This window comes from Phodopus roborovskii, unplaced genomic scaffold (assembly GCF_943737965.1).
Source record: "Phodopus roborovskii unplaced genomic scaffold, PHOROB, whole genome shotgun sequence".
NCBI lineage: Eukaryota > Metazoa > Chordata > Mammalia > Rodentia > Cricetidae > Phodopus > Phodopus roborovskii.
Window position 1 is genome coordinate 139396 of NW_026126110.1, and position 17543 is coordinate 156938.

The window sequence follows — 17543 nt, forward strand, 5'->3', positions numbered from 1 at the left end:
TTCACTAAGCATTTTGCTAAATTTTAGATTATATACAAAAAGAACTGCGTGTTGACCTTCATTAAACTGATTTTTCTAAGTGAAAAAAAAAAGTTTTATTAGTTCTATAGTTAATCTCTTTTCAGTGATCTGAGGACTTAAGTTAGACAAACTGATCCTGAAAACCAACTATCACTCATATACATATATACACATACATACATATATCCCAGAATGAGAACTGCCATTGCTTAAGCCCAGGCTGTGATGAAATTTATCACATACCTGACATTGTTTCAGAGTATTACAGAGAATATAAGGCTATTCTTTCCAAACAGTGAGATGACAAATGTACTTTATATATACCAGAGCACTGTTTAACAAATATTTCTTTTATGTGTCAAACAATACCATATAATATAGACAAAAAAAAAAAATACTACACATGGCAACTTTAAAATCAGTACTATCATTTGTTAAAATCAAACTATGTATGTCCTTTAACAGGTTATCTGTTAAGATACCAAGGTACCAGTTATTATGAGTTATTAAATAAACAAATGCTCGTGTATGTGCAATGAGAAGCCTACATCATCATAAATGATGCCTTTGCTCTCTTTCAAGTTTAATCTGAATGTAATCACAAGGAAATAATCATTAGTATAGAGAGTAGAAAACAGCAAAGGCACAGGAGGGAAAATACCCAGAATTGTGGTACACACCTAATAATAATCTCAATATTCAACAAAAATCAAAACACCAACATGAAAGTCATAAGAGAGGGAACATGATGGTTAATAGACAAATTTCAGCATAAAAAGTGAGAAAGTGGGTGGTTCTTGGAATAACAGGAGCAGAAACTTTGGATTTATAAAAGCCTTATAGAAGCAGATGAATAAAGCAGAGGATATATAGAATAAATAGCCTGGTAGAGTGGTGGTATATATAAACTCCCAGTACTGACTGAGTGGGGGCTGTCATAAGTAAGGGAGGACAGGCAACCTTCTAGCCCCTTCTGTATGTAAGCTGTTTAAAGGCCCCTTGGAGGAGCTGTACTTTCCATTGCTGGGGATGGAAAGTAGAAAGGAATATTATTTAAGATTGTTTGAGCTGGGTGTTAGTAGTGCATGCCTTTAGTCCCAGCACTCGGGAGGCAGAAGCAGGCAAGTCTTTATGCCTTAGAGGCCAGCCTGGTCTACAAAGCTACATGGAGTAACTCTAATCATTTTCACAATCAAGTGTTATGTCTTAATAAGAGAGTAGTGGTTTGAATGAGAATGCCCCCCATATGCTCATATATTTGCATGCTTAGTGCCCAATTGGTATACCATTTGGAAGAATTAGGACAGCAGTTCATAAAGTATGGATTGTGACTTCCCACAGGGGTTACATATCAGATGTCCCGAATATCAGATATTTACATAACATACAACATTACAACAGTAGCAAAATTACAGTTGTGAAGTAGCAGAGCAATTTTATAGTTGGGGGCCACCAGAACATGAACTGTATTAAAGGCCCCAATCATTAGAAAGGTTGAGAACAACTGGGTTAGGAGGTCTGCCCTTGTTGGAGGAAGTGTGTCACTGGGGGTGGGCTTTGAGGCTTCAAAAATCCAATCCCGGCCAGGCATCGGTGGCACATGCCTTTAATCCCAGCACTCGGGAGGCAGAGGAAGGCGGATCTCTCTGAGTTCAAGGCCAGCCTGTTCTACAGAGCGAGTTCCAGGATAGCCTCCAAAGCTACACAGGGAAACCCTGTCTCCAAAACAAAAACAAACAAATAAAAAAATCCACACCCGGTCTCTGCCTGCTGCCTGTAGATCAGGATGTATCAGGATGTAATCACCTACTACTCCAGCAATCAAAGCTTGTCTGCTCCCCACCATAATAATGGACTGACCAACCCTTTGAAACTGTATGTAAGCAAGCCCAATTAAATGTTTTCTGTTATAAGAGTTGCCTTGGTCATGGATTCTCCTCATAGCAATAAACATCAAAAAAGAAAGAAACTAACTAAAGTATGCTGTCCCTACATGAATTAAAACATCACATACTATCCTACAATTTTTAATCAAGACAGGGTTTCCTTGTGTGGCTTTGGAGGCTGTCCTGGAACTAACTCTTGTATACTAGGATGGTCTCTCACTCACAGAGATCTACCTGCCCCTGCCTCCCGAGTGCTGGGACTAAAGGCATGAGCCATGGACGCCCAGCAATCTGTTTAATTCCTAACATGTCAAATATTAACAGAACAATTATCCTTCCCTCATTATAATAGTCATGGGGAAAAAACATGAACTCTTTCTTATGGGCAAAACAAAGAAGAAAATCTAAGGATAGAGTATTACTATTTCTTAAGATCTGAACAAAAAGCTATCTGAAGATATGTATTTTAGGAATATGAACTATTCTTCAAGTTTTAAGATGTGTTTTATTACTATCCACCCATAGTTTACCTGAACTGTTTCCAAAATCCTCTGGGCACATAGTACTGTAGTCGAGAAGCAGCTAAATGTCCAAAGATAACCTGAAGGTGTCTTAGAACACCGATATTGTACTCTTTTCTATCTTCTGTTTTACTCAGTGCTGGTTTATCTTCAAACTGTTGAGGATATCCAAACACATCATCCCTGGGATCAACATTGCTCTAGAAACCAAAAGGATATCATTAATGATCTAATCAGAAGTGTAGTAAAATATGTTGAGATAAATTCCAGTTAGTGAACATACACTTTTGTTTCCAAAAGCATTTAATTTTCAAAAGGTGTATACATTTCAATTTATAGTATTAGTCTTATTCCTGCCATTTCACATTGAATGAGATATAGACATTAGTAGTTGTAAAAAAAAAAAAAAAAAAAAAAAGCTAAAGCCTTTCTTAATATTACATGGGGGGGGGGGGAGAACTACTCAAGTCCTAAGAGTTAGAGCTAAAACAAAATTCTCAAAGGAAAAAAAAATCTTCAAGACATTGTAGTTGGTAATGATTTCTTACTATAACAACAAAGATATAAGCAACATATGAAAACCAACAAGTTGGATCTCAGGAAAACGAAACACTTTTGTGTAAATACACTGCTAAGAGAGTGTGTGAGGAAATGGAAAATCACTTATCTGATGAGGAAGTAGAATCCAGAATATATAGAGGACTCATTCAAATTTTAAAATTCAAAAAGCTGGCCAAGTCATTAATCCCAGCACTTAGGAGACAAAAAATAGGCAGATTTCTTTGAATATGAGGTAAATCTGGTCTACATAGCAAGTTGCAGGCCAGCCCGAACTACATATAATGAGACCCTGCTTAAAAAAAAAAAAAAATTAAAAACAATAAAAATTTAAGGAATTTTTCTTCAAAGATGTTCTACCTTAAACTCAACTAGAATACTATTATGCTAAGAACTAAAAGCAGGTCTAAGAGATTTCTGTGAATCCATTCATGTTCATAGTAGCAGTCGCAAAAATGAAGGAACAATTTAAGTGTCTATGACATATGAAAAAATACAAAGTGCTACATACAGCCAGTGAAGTATTATCAAGCTGGCAGGAGGAAGTTCACAAGTTCTGGTTAAGTCTGTATTGTTTTCAAAAACAGCAAACCTCATCAGTCACAGAAGGGAAAATACTGTATGATTCAAATTCATAGATAGGAAAAAAAGTGGTTGTCAAGGGCTGTTATCAAGGTTGGGAGTTCTTTAATGGGTTCTAAGATTAAAAATAGTTTTGGATATGGTAAAAATTATATACAATCATAAGTGTACTTAATACTATTTAACTGTACAATGTACATGGTTAAGATCAGGTGTGTGTGTGTGTGGTTTTTTGTTTTTTGAGACAGGGTTTCTCTGTATTGCATTGGAGGCTGTCCTGGAACTTGTTCTGTAGACCAGGCTAGACTCAAACTTACAGAGATCCACCTGCCTCTGCCTCTTGAGCTCTGAGATTAAAGGCGTGTACCACCAACCCCCGGCGATCAGGTGTGTTTTAAATCCTTGGACTGAAGTCACAGCTAGGTGCAGATCACTTGAGCTCAACACGGGAATAATAATAGGCAATCTGGGCAACATAGCCAGATCCTAAAGCCAGAAAAGGTAGGAAACAAGGAGGACCCTAAGAGAGACATACATGGTTCCCTGGAGAAGGGGAAAGGGACAAGATCTCCCCTGCACATTGGGAGCATGGAGGGAGGGGAGAGGAAGTTAGGAGAAAAAAAAGGGGAGAAGTGGAAGGGAGAGATAGGCATGAGGGAACAGGAAGACTGAGACAGGGAAAGAATAGAGGAGAGAGAACAAGGAAAGATAATAGAGGGAGCTATTATAGAGTTAAGGAGAAATCTGGCACTAGAGAAATGCCCAGAGATCTACAAGGATGAACCCAACTAACAATCTATGCAATAGTGAAGAGTTTACTTTAATGCCCTTCCTCTATAATGAGATTGAAGACTACCTTATATGCCATCCTAGATCCTTCATCTAGTAGCCGATGGAAACAAAAGTAGATACCCACAGCTAAACACTGAGCTGAACTCCTGGAATCCAGTTGCAGACAGGGAAGAGTGATGAGCAAAGAAAGCCTGGTCAAGACCAGGCTGGAGAAACCCATAGAATCAGCTGGCCTGAACAAGGGGGAGCTCACGGACTCCAATCTGATAGCTAGGAAACCAGCATGGGACCAACCCAGACCCCCTGAATGTGGGTGTTAATTAGGAGGACTGAGCAGTCTATGGGGCCTCTAGTAATGGATCAGTATTTATCCCTAGTATATGAATGGACTTTGGGAGCCCATCCCACATAGAGGGATACTTTCTCAACCTAGACACATGGTGGAGGGCCTAGGTCTTTCCTTAAATAAGATGACAGACTTTCAAGACTCCCCATGGAAGGCCTCACCCTCCCTGGGGAGCAGAAAGGGGATGGACTGGGGTTTGGTGATGGTGATAGGGAAGGATGGGAAGGTGAGGGAACTGGGATTGAATGTAAAACAACCTTGCTTCAAATTTAAATAAAGGGAAAAAGTTAAAAAAAAAAAAGCAGAAAAAAGCAAACAAATAGTGGTACAAGATATAACATGAAGATTAGCAATGTTCAAAATCACAAGAGCTACTGAGGAAAATGTATAGTTTAGTGAACATCTTGTGTTTGACCTTTGATATAAGAATAGATAATATATAGGTCCTAACCAGGTTTGGATGTAAATATCCCCTTTTGCTGAGTGAAGGGAAGTAAGGAAGAAATATCTGAAAATATTTACAATGAAAATACTATACTTGGGCTTCTCACTTCAGTTCCCACTAACACTACACATAGGGATAGCTAAAATAATTAAAAACAAAGGCACATATGGTAGGTACTGACATGACCTAACTTTAGTACTGCCACATTCTCTTCTTTGAAAAGCTGCATTGTAATTATAAAGTTTTACCTGTAGCTATCACTTAAGGCTTTATTCTGCTTTGGCTACTTTATAGGCAGCTTAAACTTTGCCACAAGATCATATAAACAGCACTTGAAGCATAGAAGAGTTTTGTTTATAAGTAGGTAGAGGTATGACTGAGGGTATGTGTGTGACATATAACCAAAAGCAAGCAATCCAGATAAAAGTATTAAAACATAGCCTAGTGTGGTAGTATTCACTACAATCTGTATCTGTAAAACTAAAGCTGGAAACCTTTTAGAGGCTAGCTGGAACAGCATAGCAGGAGTATCTCAAAACAAAAATCATGAAAATGAAAATGGGAAAAAGTGAACACATTTTTAAGTTGTGTGGCCTAAGACAGTTCTTCATCCAACATGGTTGAAAAAACACAAAAAATTGGCCATTGATGATTTAACTAGTCAAGGTTCAACTCCTATCAAACATTACATAAAAAAGATGGATACTCTAATTTTTGTATTGGAGACATACTCCACTACGTAGTAGTTCAAGTGGGAGAGGCCATACCAACTTTCACACATAGTTTTTTAATAGTCTGAGGAAGGAAAATATAAAACAATTAGCTCTTCATAGCCACTGACATTATATGTGGATTCATGATGGTAAATATTGGAAGAAAAACTGATTCTGTACCAAACATGTACAGACTTTTAGAAATTATTACTTTCTATGTAATACAAGTATACAGCACTGACAATGTATTATATATAATCTACAAATGACCTAAAACATATAAAAGGATTTGTGTAGGTTCTATTCAGACTACTTGCATGTTGGTGGATTTTGATATTCTGAGGTAGTGGGTGGGATCTGGAAGGGGATCCTGAACCAATCTCCTATGGAAACTAATTGGTGACTATACTACACACACACCACCCCTCCCCCAGTAGCCATTGGGAGAATGGTATCAGAATTTCAAAAACAGAAAACACAAGTAATAATAGTAAAATTTACCTCATTGTCCTGCTTCTCATCCCCAGACATATCATCATCTACATCACTACCTGTGCCTTCAATTGCAAGAATACCATTCCTGATGGAGGGAATCATATAGAGCTGCTGAATTACAGAATTCATGTAACAAGTAGCACCGGCATTTTTCAGCCCCACAAATCCTTTTGGTGGGCGGGGTCCAACAGGTGGCAGGTATTCCCACTCAGTAAGTGCTTCACAAGCTAAAAAATAAAGTTATATAGCATGAGCATAAACAAACCATTTTGTCCTTTTCAAGCTGACAAAACAGTAACACTACTACCTGGGCAGCCACTGAAGGAAACACCCTCATTTGGCATTTCTCCACTAAAACTGGTATCACTGTATGTTCCTTCATCTACCAATCTAAAACCCTATTTATTTGTTTCTGAGATAGGGTCTCATGTAGCCAGACTGGCCTGGATCTATCAGTGTAACTGGGGAGATCTTGAACTTAAGATTCTCCTGCTTTTACCACCAAACCAAAGTGATGGCATTACAAGTATGTACCACCATGCCTAGTTTATGTAGTACTGGGGAATCAAAGCCACTGCTTTATACCAACTGAGCCACATCTTTTGATTCCAACAACCTCCCATTATTTTTAATCTGGTATTGCTTCTATGGCAATCTCTAATATATTTACATAAGATGGTACACAACTAACTGAGCCATCTTTCCACCCCATTATAAACTTAATAGTTTATATCTAACAACAAATGGTAGTTTGCTCAGCTTTAATGAAATTTATTAATTCATGTTTTGTTTTTCAACAACCTTAAAAAGTCAGGGGTTATGTCCTAGCCCCGACACCTGCAAATATAGTTAAAACTATCTCCACTTATATCCACACAGTGCTACTTTGAGAAGCAAACCAGATGGTGGATATAAAATTTTGTGAGATTGGTAGATCTACATACTTAACATTCTGTCAGGGAAACAATATAAATATCATTTTCTATGGGGATAGTAAAATGACAAATGCTAAAGTGAAAAGTGTACAACCAATAAATGAATAGGTACAACACTTTGTGTTGGACAAGGAATAATGGCAGCTATAAGTGGAACACAAAGTGAAGACTAAGAAGACCAGAACATACAGAAAATACATGAATGATGATAATTATGATTATCAAAAAATGCCCAGGGAAACAGAAATGTATTTTTCAGTGTAGACTTTCTGTAGCATTTGTTTGCTTTTATGATGTTTATTTTAGAGAAAGAGCCTGGATATGCAGACCTGGGCGTTCTGGAATTTACTATGCGGGTCAGTATGATCCTTTTGAATGATGTGGACCTCATGGTTTGAGCATATGAACTTTGTCCCCAATTTGTGGCACTGTTTGGGTTAAGTTTAGTTGTGGCATCATTAGAGGAATATGTTGGGGGCAGGCTCTGAGGCTTCAAAAGTTATGTACAAGCAAAAGTTATGCTTGCAGGTCCAGGATGTGAGCTGCCTGCTGCCATGCTTTCTTGCTGAGATCATGACAGACTTTTATCGCTCTGAAAATGTTAGCCCAAATAAACCCTACCTTCTTTCTATAGGTTGCCTTGCTCATTGTGTTTTATCACAGTAATAGAAAAGTAACTAATACGGGCTGGAGTGTTGGTTTGTTCCGTGGTTAAGAAGAGCACTGGCTGCTCTTCCAGAGGTCCTGAGTTCAATTCCCAGCAACCACATGGTGGCTCACAAACATCTGTTATGAGATCTGGTACCTGCTTCTGTAGTGATATATTATTAAGATTTAGTAAAGTTTGTCTGAGGATTCAGACAGTAAAGTCAGCCAAAAGCTAAAGAAGTCAGGCACACACCTTTAATCCCAGTACTCAGATTTAAGAGGTAGATCTCTGTGGGTCCAAGGCCACCCAGATCTACACAGAGTCTATTAGTCTAAAAGAGAATTATAGCTCACACCTTTAATCACAGCATTAGGAAGTACCCAATACAGAAGCAAGGTCTAGGAGGTATTCCAGCCATGCTGAGGAGAGGTTATAGTCTGAGGCTTGGTGAGAACTTGGGGAGACAGGATCAGCCTATTAAGTCTGAGGTAGAGGTAAGAAGCTAGGGGCCAGTGGTCTTGCCTCTCTGCTAGTAGTTTGAAGTTTGAACCCAAATATGGGTCTCCGGTTCTTTCATTAATTTGTGTTACACATTGGCACCCAACATGGGGCCCAAACTCATGACTCTGAGATTAAGAGTGTCATGCTCTACCGACCGAGTTTTTATTAATTCTCATTACACTCTTCTGGCTTGTAGGCATACATGCAGGCAGAAAACTGTATGTAATATAAATAAATAAATCTTTAAAAAGAAAAGGAACTAATATAAACATGTTAGCTTCAAACTCACAGCAATCCTTCTAGATACTGGGATTTTAGCTGTGTATTGCCATATACAATTTGTACTTAAATTTAACACGTAAATGTATTACCTCAAGAGGAAAACTCCTCTTTATTAGGCTAAAATAATTTTACCTCATATTTTTAACAGCTAATTCTAATTTTAAAGTCTGTTTAACAGTAAAATTTGTATTCTAAAATACAATATAATAAAATCATTTTTTAGACTTTTCAAGGATTTATATAGAGCTGAGGATATTCATGTGAAGGAGCATGCTTTTTACCCCAGCCACTTAAGAGGCAGAAGAAGGCAGATCTCTTACCCGTTTGCAGACAACTAGGGCTACATAGAGCCTTAAAAACATCAATAACAAAACAACAAAAACCCATGAATTCTGATGGGTGTGATGGCACACACCCTTTTATCCCTATAATCAGGAGGCAGAGGCAGAGGCAGCTAGATCTCTATGAACTGAGGCCAGTCTGGGCTACAAAGAAAGTTCCAGGACAGACAAGGTTATACAGAGAAACCCTGTCTGGAAAAACAAAACAACAAAAACAAAACATGAAGTCACTTCTTTATGAGGACCTGAAAGGTTTTCTGAGTCATGAGATTTAAGTTTTGGTTGCATTTACTGTGGCTACTTGACTATAAGGGAGATAGGTTATATTTCATATTTCAAAGATGACATTTATCAAATACGTGCACTTGTACCACCACTTATGCTCCCATATGTAATTGGTAAAAATCTTAGAGTAGTTACTAACAAAAATATGATTTCAGGATGTTTATAAAAAGAGAGGAAACAGAATTTAAAACAGAATCATCACCAGAAGATTATGTTTTAAAGTACTTACTAGTTATTGCTGTACCAATGTAATACATTTCAGTCAAAGAATCTACTATCTGTTTGAGGTTCCTCACACAGCCAACAGCTAATGCTACAAGTAACTCAAAACCAGCATTAATCGTTGCTGGTGAACCACAGACAGGAATAGCCTGTTCAGCTGGGAGCTCTCCATTTCTCATATATTGCAGGTAAACATTGGATGCAGGAAAGATGAAATCATCGATTAATTCCTAAAAAAAAAAAAAAAAAAAACCGAGAGAAAGGATACATATTATCAATGACATATTCTGTAAAGGGGAAAATTATTATTTTGGTTTTTCAAGACAGGGTTTCTCAGTATAGCCTTGGCTATACTGGAACTCGCTCTATAAACCAGGCTGGCTTCAAATTCAGATCTGCTGCCTCTGCCTCCCAAGTGTGGGTATTAAAGGGGTTCACCACTACTGCCTGGCCAAAATTTATCTTTTAAGAAAGTAATTGATTACTTCAGACTTCCTTACACCACAGAAAACTTATAGTGGAGTTTCTAGTAAAAAAAGAAATAGCCCAATTTTAAAAACTATTTACCCACACACCACATTTTTTATTATTTATTTTTAGGTATTAAGACAGAATTGCTCTAGCACCTAAAAATTTATATTTTACACTTACTCAGAATCTATGTAGCACTGCCTGAACGTCAACTCAAGAGATCCTAGTGTCTAGTTCTATTTTACATTTACTTTAATTTGCTCTTAATCGCTCCAGCCTCAAAAGGTAGATTTTATAAAATGTAACGCTATTACACCAAAGACCTACAACTATCAATACAATAATAAGGGTAGGATATATATTTTAAAATCAAGAACACAGAACTTACTTTAATGAGATTAGCACCTCCCTTTTCACAACCAATATGAAACTTTTTCTCAGGAGTTTGAAAAGCCAGTAGCTCTTTTGTAACCCCAAGGTGTCCTTCCAAGATTGTCTCTTCAATACCTGTTTCACCTGTTCTTTTAACATCATCCTACCAAAGGAAAAAAAAAGTAAACTTATGAAATGGAGGAATTCAAATAAGAAAGCAAGAATATGAGATTATTCTAAACCTTTCAAGTCAAGCAAGTTAAAATTATCTTGAAATTTCTTTATGGACTTATAGAAGAAATGCTAATTTTTAAAGTCTAAAATCTATTGCAATTTGGGTGTGAAATGTCTCCAATAAGGTCCCCAGCTAGTAGTGCTGTTTAGGACATTTGAGAAACCTTCAGGATGTGGAATCTTGCTGGAGGAAAAACATTAGTTACTAGAAGGAGGTGTTTGTTGACTTTGAGTTTTGGCCTCTGGTTCTTCAGTTTCAATGATAGGTCGGCTACTTCTGTGATGGCCCTTCCTTTGTTGAGATATCATATTATAGTAACTGAAAAGTATAGATCTCCCGAGAAATAAGCCTTTATACAAGTCTTCAAAGACTTATAATCAAAATTAGTGTATCTGACTACTTCGGGGAGGGGGCACCAACATTTTCTTTTCTTTCTTTTTTTGGGTTTTCAAGACAGGGTTTCTCTATGTAGCTCTGGAGCCTGCCTTAAACTTGCTCCGTAGATGAGGCTAGCTTCAAACTCACAGAGATCTGCCTGCCTCTGCCTCTGCCTCTGCCTAGGATTGAAGGCACGTGCCACCATTTCCCGGCTGTATTCTAATCTTAAACTCACATTGTCAGGAAGTAGTAATGCATTCATTCTGTAAAGCACAACCCAACAACACAATGTATGTTCTTTGGTTCCCTTTAAGTTTGGAGTTTATTCATTCACTTCACCAAAATGTTCTAAACTATGAACCATTTATTTTTTAAGGTTTCATTTATTTATCATGTATATACAGTGGTCTGTCTGCATGTATGCCCTCAGGCCATCATGCAGAGGGCATCAGATGTCATTACAGATGGTTGTGAGCCACCATATGGTTGAACTCAGGACCTCTGGAAGAACAGCTAGTGCTCTTAACCTCTGAGCATTATTTAACAATGATATAAACAAACATAGTATTAACTGTGACTTACCCTAATTCTTTTAAGCCAATCAATTTCATTATTGAGAAGAACTTCAGCATTGGGTACATTAATATTACTGTTGTAAGCATAATTAAGAAGGTGCCTTAAAAGAGTAAAGTAGTCGCCTGAATGTTTAGCCCTCTCTCTGGCTGTGCTCTGAAATGATAAAATACAGTATAATGAATCATTATGTACATGGGTAGATTTTTTTTCTCCCAAAAACTCCAAGTTAACTTATATTTTACTGATTAAGCACAGATTGCCTTAATTAATACTAATTGATACAAGCTAAATTCACAAATTCCTGAATATTCTTATTGATGGAATTAATTACACTGCTAAACACATTTTTGAATGTCTTACCCCCAAAACAGTAAAGAGCAGAGTAATGAAGAAAAGTAGAGGCCTGTGTCCCATGCAACATCTGGTGCACATTAGGAAGAATTGCTCTTGTGCTACTTGACGAACAGTTCTGAAATGAAGATTGAAATTAAGAACATAAAGTAACATCTACTTAAGAAGTCATGAGTTTACCACTACATATCCAAGGCTAAGGCCAAACAATGTTACTAAAGAGTTTGAGGGATGCCTTCTAACCTTCCTCTAAACAGGCTATAAACTCTTATAGATAGAAAACGCTCAATAGTAAGCCTTAAAATGTCTACCACCTGCCTTTCCTTACAAATAATTTTTGTTCAATTGCATTTTAGAAGGGGTCAGTGGGAATTATGTTATCACAGAAAGGATATTGTTGCAGGTAGTATAGAGTACTGAAACCAAAAACATGGCCCCCAAATGCGCAATATCACTATCACCTGGAAACATGTTAGAAATGCCAATTTTCAGATCTGATGAGAAACGGTAGTAGGCTTGGCCAAGAATGTGCTAATAAATCTTTCAGGTGATTTTTATATTCTCTAAGGACAAAGAATCACTATATTTATACAGTATGTCCTCTAAGGAAACTAATGACATTATGGGAATTTTATCTAACCATTATGGATCAATCTTTGGTGTCACCAAGGTTTACATACTATATAAACTTATAATAAATGTTCCTAGGGCACAGAGACATCTCTGAACCTCAATGAGTTGAGACAGAGTATTTGTCCAATAACCAGTTACAGCTGGGTGGTGGTGGCTCATGTCTTTAATCTCAGCACTTGGGAGGCAGAGGCAGGCACATCTCTGTGAGGCCAGCCTGGTCTACATAGATAGTTCTAGGGACAGCCAGGGCTACACAGAGAAACTCTGTCTTGAAAAAAACTAAAAACACTGTTACAATTAAATCAATGACAATAAAAATTTCAGATTGGGGCCCTTAATTTTTGAATTAGGGAGTTTTGAATTAGGGAATGCTCAAGTGATAAAGTCTAGGCAAAGTCTCAAAAACTTCAAAATGAGAATGACGTGTATTAGGTACCTAAGAGAGACTTACCCTATATTAAAAAGTGGGAAAATATGAATGAATGAATAAATAAACAAGCAAGCTGGACATCTGAATCTCACAAGTGTTCTAATCTTGGTGCAAATAACTTAAGAAAAATGAGATGAAGTGCTTCCTACAGTACTTTGCCTGATTATCTCTAAGTTTCAGAAAGAGAGGGGTTTAATGGGGACTGTGGATATAGCTCAGTGGTTGACAATGCTTCCCTATCACCCTCAAGACTCTGGGTTTCAACCATAGTACCACAAAAACCTGGCTACCCACCTATACACAAATAAAAGTGAGAAGGACAAAGTATTTTTAATTTATAAACAGTGGGAGCTTTATCATGAGAAAAAGCAGGAAGTCTATTACACTAAATTCTCTTTAGCCTAAACATGGAAAACTCACTAATTGAAGGATTTTGTAAAGAAAATCAAATTTGCTGCCTCCAGGTTTGACCTCATTGAAAGTACTGACTTATCTTTCCTCCCTCACCACCAGTACCCAAATGCATTATTAAAAGGAAGTAGAATGACTCATTCTATTCTCCTTTTCAATGTACAGAGTTCAACTATGGTAAAGTTTTCTCAAAGAGACACAGCAAGCTTTCCTTGTTCTTCATTTGTCTGGATGCCATGAAAGAGTTTCTCTTTCTTTTTCTTTTAAAAGACAGAGTTTCTCCGAGTAGTCCTGATAAGGCTGGCCTTGATTGAACTTATAGAGAACTGCCTGCCTCTTTCTGAATACTATGATTAAAGGCATGCACCACCACTGCCAGGCTGAAAAAGTTTAATTGGCCAGACTGGCTGTGTTCAAGAAAATTACTCAATGTTCATTTCTGATCAGTACATTCTCCCTTGATACTCCACTATATCACATTATTGTGTAGTCAGTTGAACCTGACCCAATAACATATAATCGCGACATCAATTAGTTTTTTGAGAAATGGCCTCACTATATATCCCTGGTTGTCCTGGAACTTGATATATAGAGCAACCAAGACTCAAACTCACAAAGGTATCCATGCTTCTGCCTCCAGAGTGCTGGGATTAAAGATGTGTGCCACTAGACCTGGCCTAATTAGTTTTTATAATTACCTTACATATGAATATCAGGTTAAGATTGATATAAATGAATGGAAACCAAATTTGAACACCTTAAAGCTGAAATGACTTGTATAAAAAGCAACTTGAAACATTACCGATACTGATTAAATGCTCTTGAGATAAAAGAAAAAAAAAAAAAACAAGAGATTTACTAAAAGTAATTCATCTTTATTCTAGTATGAAATTTGTAAGTTCCTCTTTTAAATTTCATATTAACAGTTGGCATCTAGGAATACAAGACAGAGAGCCAATAGCCTATCCAATTTTGCATACTAAAGCTAACAAATTTAGGTTAGGTCAAATATTGTTAAATGAAAAAAATTAAAAAGAAACTTACTTGCTGTGACAGTGCAACAGTAAGTCAATAATGAATGTCTGCCAAGCTTTTTCTTTACTTAGAGCATCTAAGGCTGTTGGAATCAAGGCGAAACACAATGTCATAACTTCCAATGCTTCACAGCAAACCTGCTCATCTTCCAGGTCTGGCTCATTGCCTGCATTGGTCTGTAAAATTATAATTGGGAACAAATTACTTAAACTCTATGTAACATGAAAGTGTAATAGGGAAGACTCCTACCTGGGGGCTTGGGAACAAAGAGAACAAGGGAAGAAACAACCAAAACAGATTTTGCTTAAAAAGTACAATAAAGAAATCTAATTATTTGTAAATTAATTTAGAAAGTGCTTAAAATTCACCAACTCAGTTAAACTACATGGTCCTTCTCTTTAACCTTATCTCTTGAGATTTTTTTGTAAATAGTTTGGAAGCAACTAAAACAGAAAATGAAGTCTAATGTCAATATTTTGTCAAGATCCAAAAGGTATATACTGAGCATATATATCATTAACCACTTTATAATAAATAAGAAGCTCCCACAGATCTTCTGAATTATGTACTTTTGAACCACAACCATTCCTTCCTCCATGAACCACAGTATATTAAAACAGATCCAATATCTAGCTTTTTCCATTGTGCTAATTTATTAAAAATCAATATCCTTGGACAATTGCTCAGTATGGGTTTAAAATTTTCCTAATCCCAAATATGCTATGATTTTATTTAATTAGGCTTTCAACTATTTTGCTGAATGAATACTGAGGACTATACCAAACAGATAATATGGGAACACAGAAATAGTAATAAGGACAATGAGTGTTTGATATAAAGAGAAGTTCTACTGAACAAGGGAGTCCATACTACTCAAGTTTTTCTTAAGAATGTAGCAGTGTGGGCTGGAGAGTTGACTGACTCAAAAGTTAAGAGCACTGTTGCTCTTATAAAGGAACCAGGCTCAATTTACAGCATTTACATGGTGGCTTTCAACTGTCAGTAACTCCAATGCTAAGGTATTCAACACCCTTTTCTGACCTCTGAGTGGACCAGACATTCACGGTACACATACATGCATGTAGGCAAAATACTCATACACACAAAAGAGTAAATAAAACTAAAAGCAAAACAAAAACCCTAAGAATCCAGCAGTATCCAAGGGGATAGGTATACATGACAGAACCCTAATTATATAGGACTTAAAGATATTTTAAAAAAATCAAAAGAAATGAGAAAAAACAAATTATTTGAGATATCCTGACTTTTGTGAAAACAGAAAAATTTCCCTTTTAATTTTAAAGCAGCATCACAGCAGGATTAAATTCTTTTTTTCAAAATAAATATTCAACTATAGCTGCAAGTGACTGGATATTTAAAAATGAACATAGTGCAGTGTAGTAATATGCACAATTCACTAACATTCAATTTTATATAAGGAATATATTTCTCTTACAATTCTTACCTTCTCATAAATTTTTGTGATTTCTTCATTTGGGCTGAATACCAGCTGTAACCCTCCACATCCTGATGTCCAAATAATTTTTTGTATAGCTCTAATTACACAAATATCAGGCATATATCTTGAAGCCTATAAAATAATGATTAATTAAAACTGTTGTTAAGGCTATTAGTGTTGATTACCATGAAAATGACAACCATTGCACTCCCAGGTGTTTACTACAGGAGAATATGGCATTTTTATTCATATCTAAAAGGGGGGGACAAGTATATTTTCCTGAATATAAACAAAGTATGGCATATTCATAATAGGACATGTTAAGTTTATTTTACATAAAAAAGATGTATTTCAGAGTGTATGCATATTGTGTGTGTTTGTTTTGAGATAGTCTATGTAGCTCTGGTTGTTTTAGAAATAACTATGTACACAAGGCTGGCCTAAAATTCAGAGATCTACCTGCCTTTGCCTCTCAAGTGCTGGGACTAAAGGCATGTGTCACTCCAACTGGCTTATAAGGGGATATTATTTAACAAAAAGGAATGAATTATGGAGCCTTAGAACATTAATAATTTACAAAGCTATTATTAACTTGTATTTTAAATTTATTTTTTGTGATCTGATCTTGCTTGCCGGTCTTCTATTTGTTATCCTTCTGCTTCAGCCTCCTAAGTGTTGGGATTATAGGCACACATCCAACTGAAAATTCAGGAAAATGAAAACTGTTATCAGGGCATTATGGTGCACACCTTTAATCTCAGCATTCAGGAGGCAGAGGCAAGAGGAACTCTTGTGAGTGAGTCCACCCTGGTCTACAAAGCAAGTTCCAGGGCAACTAGGGCTGTTAAACACAAAAACCCTGTCTCAAAATACAAAAAGAAACAAAACAAAACAAAATCCCTCTTTTTTTATAGGGACAAAACCAAAACAAAAAAATTACTGGGACTAGAGTCTGGGAGGAAAGCACTGCAAAAAAAAAAAAAAAAAAAAAAAAAAAAAAAAGCTTTAGAATTACAGAAATATCCTGTTTTAGGAATATAGGTTTGAAACCCTGGATTTGATTTGAGTTGCAATAGTACATAAAAAATATTCTGTGTAATGTTTGTATGTATATGTATGTAAAAATGTATCGAATATATACTTTGAAAGAATACTGTTTATTATATTAAAAAAGTAAAAAATAATGCACTAATAATATTAAGTTGACATTAGGAAAACATTATCTAGAATGAATCAGTAAGATGAGTGAATTTTTAAAAAAGGTGATTTGGGGTTGTAGAGATGGCTCAGTGTTAGGAGCATTGGCTGCTTTTCCAGATTGGCTCAATTCCCAGCGTCTAAATGGGAGCTGAGAACCATTTATAGTACTAACTCTAGGTAATCAAAATATCCCCTTTTCTTGCCTCTAAGGGCATCAAGGTATCCAAGTTGTATACGGACATACATGCAGGCAAAACACATATAATAAAAATGAAAAATGTGTACAGTAATATTTATGACATATAAAACATACGCCATCAAGTGTTACTACATAAAATTATATACTATAAAATAAGCATAATACATATTTATATCAATATAATCTTGTGTAATAACACTTATGACATATACATGTGTG

The 17543-nt window shown here is 36.4% G+C and overlaps 1 protein-coding gene across 5 annotated transcripts in view; it reads right to left on the minus strand.

Moving 5' to 3' along the window:
- LOC127218457 (probable ubiquitin carboxyl-terminal hydrolase FAF-X) overlaps nucleotides 1–17543 on the minus strand; it is a 103566-nt gene that overhangs the window by 21565 nt on the left and 64458 nt on the right. For all 5 annotated transcript variants that reach the window (XM_051179484.1, XM_051179482.1, XM_051179483.1 and 2 more), the window contains exons 25-32: nucleotides 15932–16057; nucleotides 14476–14642; nucleotides 11967–12075; nucleotides 11613–11759; nucleotides 10434–10580; nucleotides 9582–9804; nucleotides 6366–6586; nucleotides 2438–2628 (exon numbers count right to left, since the gene is read on the minus strand). In XM_051179484.1, coding sequence (XP_051035441.1) covers nucleotides 2438–2628; nucleotides 6366–6586; nucleotides 9582–9804; nucleotides 10434–10580; nucleotides 11613–11759; nucleotides 11967–12075; nucleotides 14476–14642; nucleotides 15932–16057 — 1331 coding nt within the window. The remainder of the gene's footprint in view (nucleotides 1–2437; nucleotides 2629–6365; nucleotides 6587–9581; nucleotides 9805–10433; nucleotides 10581–11612; nucleotides 11760–11966; nucleotides 12076–14475; nucleotides 14643–15931; nucleotides 16058–17543) is intronic.